The 8,565-nt window shown below is 43.8% G+C and overlaps 1 protein-coding gene across 1 annotated transcript; it reads right to left on the reverse strand.

Annotated features, from left to right (window-relative positions):
• Positions 1-5,224: 5,224 nt before the first annotated feature.
• LOC121368957 (uncharacterized protein PM0309-like) lies at positions 5,225-8,305 on the reverse strand. The gene is made up of 2 exons (XM_041493727.1): positions 8,247-8,305; positions 5,225-5,615 (listed from the first exon to the last, which is right to left on the reverse strand). The coding sequence occupies exons 1-2, from the start codon at positions 8,303-8,305 to the stop codon at positions 5,225-5,227; spliced, it is 450 nt and encodes a 149-aa protein (XP_041349661.1).
• Between the last annotated feature and the right edge of the window lie 260 nt (positions 8,306-8,565).

Here is an 8,565-nt window from a genome sequence, read left to right on the forward strand (position 1 = left end):
CAAATGGCAACAGAACATCTGTTATGTATATAAGAGAACCAACAAATGGCAACAGAACATCTGTTATATATAAGAGAACCAACAAATGGCAACAGAACATCTGTTATATATAAGAGAACCAACAAATGGCTATAGAACATATGTTATATATAAGAGAACCAACAAATGGCAATAGAACATATGTTATATATAAGAGAACCAACAAATGGCAATAGAACATCTGTTATGTATATAAGAGAACCAACAAATGGCAATAGAACATCTGTTATGTATATAAGAGAACCAACAAATGGCAACAGAACATCTGTTATGTATAAGAGAACCAACAAATGGCAAAAGAACATCTATTATATATAAGAGAAGAAACAAATGGCAAAAGAACATCTATTATGTATAAGAGAACCAACAAATGGCAAAAGAACATCTGTTATGTATAAGAGAACCAACAAATGGCAACAGAACATCTGTTATATATAAGAGAACCAACAAATGGCAAAAGAACATCTATTATATATAAGAGAACCCACAAATGGCTATAGAACATCTATTATATATAAGAGAACCAACAAATGGCAATAGAACATCTATTATATATAATAAAACCAACAAATGAGAGTGGGAAGTCTCCAAGTACTAAACAGCGACCACCGTCTTGACTTCACATCGTACAGCGGAGCTACACTGATTCCAGTGATTGTTGTATTTGTTTAACGACACCACTCGAACGCATTGATTAATTAACCATCGACTATGTCAAACAGTTCACAATTCTCACTCGCAGTCTTCGAAGAAAACCCACTAAATACAACGCTGGATATTTTATCTGTATTTTTCACACACAGGGCACGATATGCCAAGGCCTTTGATATGTCAGTCCTGGAAGACTGCTTGAGATTTTAAACCCCGTTGTGGTCAGCCGAGGAGGTTGGGTCGTATAATCCAAGCACTCAAGTGAGCATTCTCCTAAACATGATGATGACCGTTCATGAGCCACGCCAATAACACGATGCCGGTAGAGTAACCCACAACATGATGATGACCGTTCATGAGCCACGTCAATAACACGATGCCTGTAGAGTAACACACAACATGATGGTGAACGTTCATGAGCCACGTCAATAACACGATTCCGGTAGAGTAACCCACAACATGATGGTGAACGTTCATGAGCCACGTCAATAACACGATGCCGGTAGAGTAAACCACAACATGATGGTGAACGTTCATGAGCCACGTCAATAACACTATGCCGGTAGAGTAACCCACAACATGATGGTGAACGTTCATGAGCCACGTCAATAACACGATTCCGGTAGAGTAACCCACAACATGATGGTGAACGTTCATGAGCCACGTCAATAACACGATGCCGGTAGAGTAAACCACAACATGATGGTGAACGTTCATGAGCCACGTCAATAACACTATGCCGGTAGAGTAACCCACAACATGATGGTGAACGTTCATGAGCCACGTCAATAACACGATTCCGGTAGAGTAACCCACAACATGATGGTGAACGTTCATGAGCCACGTCAATAACACGATGCGGGTAGAGTAACCCACAACATGATGGTGAACGTTCATGAGCCACGTCAATAACACGATGCCGGTAGACTAACCCACAACATGATGGTGAACGTTCATGAGCCACGTCAATAACACGATGCCGGTAGAGTAACCCACAACATGATGGTGAACGTTCATGAGCCACGTCAATAACACGATGCCGGTAGAGTAACCCACAACATGATGGTGAACGTTCATGAGCCACGGCAATAACACGATGCCGGTAGAGTAACCCACAACATGATGGTGAACGTTCATTCGTTAGCCACGTCACTAACACGATGCCGGTAGAGTAACCCACAACATGATGATGAATGTTCATCAGCCACGTCAATAACACGATGCCGGTAGAGTAACCCACAACATGATGATGAATGTTCATGAGCCACGTCAATAACACAATGCCGGTAGAGTAACCCACAACATGATGGTGAATGTTCATCAGCCACGTCAATAACACGATGCCGGTAGAGTAACCCACAACATTATGGTGAACGTTCATTCGTTAGCCACGTCACTAACACGATGCCGGTAGAGTAACCCACAACATGATGGTGAACGTTCATGAGCCACGGCAATTACACGATGCCGGTAGAGTAACCCACAACATGATGGTGAACGTTCATGAGCCACGTCAATAACACGATTCCGGTAGAGTAACCCACAACATGATGGTGAACGTTCATGAGCCACGTCAATAACACGATGCCGGTAGAGTAACCCACAACATGATGGTGAACGTTCATGAGCCACGTCAATAACACGATGCCGGTAGAGTAACCCACAACATGATGGTGAACGTTCATTCGTTAGCCACGGCACTAACACGATGCCGGTAGAGTAACCCACAACATGATGGTGAACGTTCATTAGCCACGGCTATAACACGATGCCGGTAGAGTAACCCACAACATGATTGTGAACGTTCATGAGCCACGTCAATAACACGATGCCGGTAGAGTAACCCACAACATGATGGTGAACGTTCATCAGCCACGGCAAATACACGATGCCGGTAGAGTAACCCACAACATGATGGTGAACGTTCATGAGCCACGTCAATAACACGATTCCGGTAGAGTAACCCACAACATGATGGTGAACGTTCATGAGCCACGTCAATATCACGATGCCGGTAGAGTAACCCACAACATGATGGTGAACGTTCATGAGCCACGTCAATAACACGATGCCGGTAGAGTAACCCACAACATGATGGTGAACGTTCATGAGCCACGTCAATAACACGATGCCGGTAGAGTAACCCACAACATGATGGTGAACGTTCATTCGTCAGCCACGGCACTAACACGATGCCGGTAGAGTAACCCACAACAAGATGGTCAACGTTCATTAGCCATGTCAATAACACGATGCCGGTAGAGTAACCCACAACATGATGATGACCGTTCATGAGCCACGTCAATAACACGATGCCGGTAGAGTAACCCACAACATGATGGTGAACGTTCATGAGCCACGTCAATAACACGATGCCGGTAGAGTAACCCACAACATGATGGTGAACGTTCATGAGCCACGTCAATAACACGATTCCGGTAGAGTAACCCACAACATGATGGTGAACGTTCATGAGCCACGTCAATATCACGATGCCGGTAGAGTAACCCACAACATGATGGTGAACGTTCATGAGCCACGTCAATAACACGATGCCGGTAGAGTAACCCACAACATGATGGTGAACGTTCATGAGCCACGTCAATAACACGATGCCGGTAGAGTAACCCACAACATGATGGTGAACGTTCATTCGTTAGCCACGGCACTAACACGATGCCGGTAGAGTAACCCACAACATGATGGTCAACGTTCATTAGCCATGTCAATAACACGATGCCGGTAGAGTAACCCACAACATGATGATGACCGTTCATGAGCCACGTCAATAACACGATGCCGGTAGAGTAACCCACAACATGATGGTGAACGTTCATTAGCCACGTCAATAACACGATGCCGGTAGAGTAACCCACAACATGATGGTGAACGTTCATCAGCCACGGCAATTACACGATGCCGGTAGAGTAACCCACAACATGATGGTGAACGTTCATGAGCCACGTCAATAACACGATGCCGGTAGAGTAACCCACAACATGATGGTGAACGTTCATGAGCCACGTCAATAACACGATGCCGGTAGAGTAACCCACAACATGATGGTGAACGTTCATCAGCCACGTCAATAACACGATGCCGGTAGAGTAACCCACAACATGATGGTGAACGTTCATGAGCCACGTCAATAACACGATGCCGGTAGAGTAACCCACAACATGATGGTGAACGTTCATGAGCCACGTCAATAACACGATGCCGGTAGAGTAACCCACAACATGATGGTGAACGTTCATGAGCCACGTCAATAACACGATGCCGGTAGAGTAACCCACAACATGATGGTGAACGTTCATGAGCCACGGCACTAACACGATGCCGGTAGAGTAACCCACAACATGATGGTGAACGTTCATTGCCACGGCAATAACACGATGCCGGTAGAGTAACCCACAACATGATGGTGAACGTTCATGAGCCACGTCAATAACACGATGCCGGTAGAGTAACCCACAACATGATGGTGAACGTTCATCAGCCACGGCAATTACACGATGCCGGTAGAGTAACCCACAACATGATGGTGAACGTTCATGAGCCACGTCAATAACACGATGCCGGTAGAGTAACCCACAACATGATGGTGAACGTTCATGAGCCACGTCAATAACACGATGCCGGTAGAGTAACCCACAACATGATGGTGAACGTTCATGAGCCACGTCAATAACACGATGCCGGTAGAGTAACCCACAACATGATGGTGAACGTTCATGAGCCACGTCAATAACACGATGCCGGTAGAGTAACCCACAACATGATGGTGAACGTTCATTCGTTAGCCACGGCACTAACACGATGCCGGTAGAGTAACCCACAACATGATGGTGAACGTTCATTAGCCACGGCAATAACACGATGCCGGTAGAGTAACCCACAACATGATGTGAACGTTCATGAGCCACGTCAATAACACGATGCCGGTAGAGTAACCCACAACATGATGGTGAACGTTCATCAGCCACGGCAATACACGATGCCGGTAGAGTAACCCACAACATGATGGTGAACGTTCATGAGCCACGTCAATAACACGATTCCGGTAGAGTAACCCACAACATGATGGTGAACGTTCATGAGCCACGTCAATATCACGATGCCGGTAGAGTAACCCACAACATGATGGTGAACGTTCATGAGCCACGTCAATAACACGATGCCGGTAGAGTAACCCACAACATGATGGTGAACGTTCATGAGCCACGTCAATAACACGATGCCGGTAGAGTAACCCACAACATGATGGTGAACGTTCATTCGTTAGCCACGGCACTAACACGATGCCGGTAGAGTAACCCACAACATGATGGTCAACGTTCATTAGCCATGTCAATATCACGATGCCGGTAGAGTAACCCACAACATGATGATGACCGTTCATGAGCCACGTCAATAACACGATGCCGGTAGAGTAACCCACAACATGATGGTCAACGTTCATTAGCCACGTCAATAACACGATGCCGGTAGAGTAACCCACAACATGATGGTGAACGTTCATCAGCCACGGCAATTACACGATGCCGGTAGAGTAACCCACAGCATGATGGTGAACGTTCATGAGCCACGTCAATAACACGATGCCGGTAGAGTAACCCACAACATGATGGTGAACGTTCATGAGCCACGTCAATAACACGATGCCGGTAGAGTAACCCACAACATGATGGTGAACGTTCATTAGCCACGGCAATAACACGATGCCGGTAGAGTAACCCACAACATGATGGTGAACGTTCATGAGCCACGTCAATAACACGATGCCGGTAGAGTAACCCACAACATGATGGTGAACGTTCATTAGCCACGTCAATAACACGATGCCGGTAGAGTAACCCACAACATGATGGTGAACGTTCATTAGCCACGCCAGACTGCCAATTACTTCGTATAACACAACTTGACTGCGATGGAAACCCAATATATCTAAATGATACTAATCATCGCGGGGAAACCATTAACGATGAAACTAGATACCGCGTTAATACCTATAAACCTATACAAACACCCAGAGTACCCTACATCTAAACTATATACTGGGTAAAGAAACGACAGATGTTAGATATTGGTCAGAGGAACTTGTATCACATATCAATGAAGATAATGAAAAGGATTCCTAATTGAGGACAATCATCTTGGAAACAATTAGTATCATACTACATACAATTTTCTTTTTTAATGTTACAAAATATACTAATAAAACCCCTGACCACGCTCCCCCAGTAGAAAATGGCTGAACATAGTAATATCAGCAAGCTAATAACTTGCATTGTGATTGTAGAAATCCATAACGTAATACAAAAGGCTTAGTTAAAAGTGTTCGATCGTTCTGACCGCTTTTCATCTTTTGATTTCTACTGTCGGCGGCCTTACCCGATGCCGCATTTCACAAAGATCAATGTCATCGAAATAAAAATTTCTGCTTCAAAATGTCCGAAAATGCACTAAAAATAATCCTTTAAAAATGGGTGGTCTCTCTCTCTCTCTCTCTCTCTCTCTCTCTCTCTCTCTCTCTCTCTCTCTCTCTCTCTCTCTCTCTCTCTCTCTCTCTGTGTGTGTGTGTGTGTGTGTATGTGTGTGTGTATTGTGTGTGTGTTGTGTGTGTCTCTGTATGTGTTGTATTTGTGTGTGTGTGTGTGTGTACGTACGTGTGTGTGTTGTGCGTGTGTGTGTGTGTCTGTATGTGTTGTGTGTGTGTGTGTGTGTGTGTGTCTGTATGTGTTGTGTGTGTGTGTGTGTGTGTGTGTGTGTGTGTGTGTGTGTGTGTGTGTGTGTGTGTTAGGAGAGTAGTGCAGTGGTAGATCCAAGGCGGGGTTTAGGGGTTACTGTATTAAATTGTCGGTTTAATTAATACGACAGACTTGGAGCACACAGCGTAATGTATTCCTATCAAACAATTGGTAAAAGTCATTGATCTAGAGATTGTGTTGGGTTAAACAATATTTATTTACCGTCACATAAACGCTCTGGGATGAACCAACAGAGATTGTTAATTTAATACTTCATTTGTAAACAATTAGGACCGTAAACTTACCTTTAGTCAACAGTTGCCATTTCGATTACATCAAAATTTAATGTGCGTGTTTAGTATAGGTTTCATCACTTGATAGTTCGTGTGTTTTAGCATTCCAAGTCTTTACAATTAGTGTCGTCTAGGCTGTTTGACTGCATCGTGTAGATTACACACGAATACATGTGTAGTTTAATTCTTAGGGAATAGTCTTTACGGGGTGAGGTGGGAAGAAATTGTTCAGGGAATTGTAAACAATTAATTCAGTCTTTGCCCTGAAAATGCTCAGTTTCCTAGTCCTGTGTGTTGGGAGAGTAGTGCAGTGGTAGATCCAAGGCGAGGTTTAGGGTGTGTGTGGTTAACCCCTCGTTTAGCTGACAGGTAAAAAAACAAATTCCCCCTCCCCGGCAACAATTCATGGCCCTTTCTTGTTGAATGTTGAGTACAGTATAACATTCTCAAAGGTGCTTGGTATTCTGTCTTTGTGGGTTAGAGCTGGAATGATATGCGCTCAGTCTAAGGATCGATTCCCGTCGGTGAGTCCATTAGGCTATTCATCTCTCCAGTCACACTTCCACAATGGTGTAACAAAGGCCGTGGTATGTACGATCCTGTCTGTGGAGTGCTGGATACAAAAGATCCCTTGCTGCTACTTGGAAAGTGTGTGTGTGTCTGTGTGTGTGTGTGTGTGTGTGTGTGTGTGTCTGTGTGTGTGTTGTGTGTGTGCGTGTGTCTGTGTCTGTATGTGTTGTGTGTGTGTGTGTGTGTGCGTGCGTGTGTCTGTGTGTGTGTGTATGTGTGTGTGTGTATGTATGTGTGTGTGTGCGTGTGTGTGTGCATGTGTGTGTGTGTCTCTGTGTGTCTGTGTGTGTGTGTATGTGTGTGTGTGTGTGTTGTGTCTGTGTCTCTGTGTGTGTCTGTGTCTCTGTGTGTGTGTTGTGTGTGTATGTGTCTGTGTGTGTGTGTATGTGTGTGTATGTGTGTGTAGTGTGTGTGTGTGTGTCTGTGATGTGTGTGTATGTGTGTGTGTGTGTGCGTGCGTGTGTCTATATGTGTGTGTGTGTGTGTGTGTGTGTGTGTCATTATCGTAATCCTCTGCATGACTTGCTGATGAATAATCAATAACAATACTTCGACATAATATAAACCCGTATTCACCTTGTCCAGTTGCATGAGATACACGTTCTTCGTGATCTTTGAATAGGTTTATATATATATAAATGCCTGACAGTTTACATACTTTTATTTCGTCCTCATGTAATAACCCGTCGTTAGTTGTTCATTGACTTGTAATACCCAGCCGGTTAATACGGTTAGTGTGATCATATAACCTTTATGACACGTCACCGGTGTGTGGGTAGACAATCGGACGATAATTAGCTCCAGAAAACAGTGACATCCTTTCTGTGAAACGACACTAACCGAGTTCAAACACTCACCAAGATAATTCTCTTTAGAAGATCAGCACGCAAAACAAAACAAGAGAAATTGATTGGATATTCACATTAATTTTCTGATTATATACCTTGTCGATATAAACTCTACATCGTATTCTTGGTCTGGTATATTGGGGTCGCATGGCATCGCGCTATTTAATGATATATTGCAGAAACAAAAAGTAATTGAAACATAGTTTTGTTGTATTTTCCATCATATTTCTATGCTCTCTGTGTTATATATTTGCACATACAGGTACATGTATATCCAGCTGATGAGTAAATGTTATCAGCGGAAATATGTCGTACCGCTGCAGATTACCATGATATCGCGGCAACTTGGAAACATGATATACGATTTACCTCAAGGGTAAAATATTTACGTTTTCTTTTTAAACTAGTAAAATT

Source organism: Gigantopelta aegis, chromosome 3 (genome assembly GCF_016097555.1).
Source record: "Gigantopelta aegis isolate Gae_Host chromosome 3, Gae_host_genome, whole genome shotgun sequence".
Taxonomy (NCBI): Eukaryota; Metazoa; Mollusca; class Gastropoda; order Neomphalida; family Peltospiridae; genus Gigantopelta; species Gigantopelta aegis.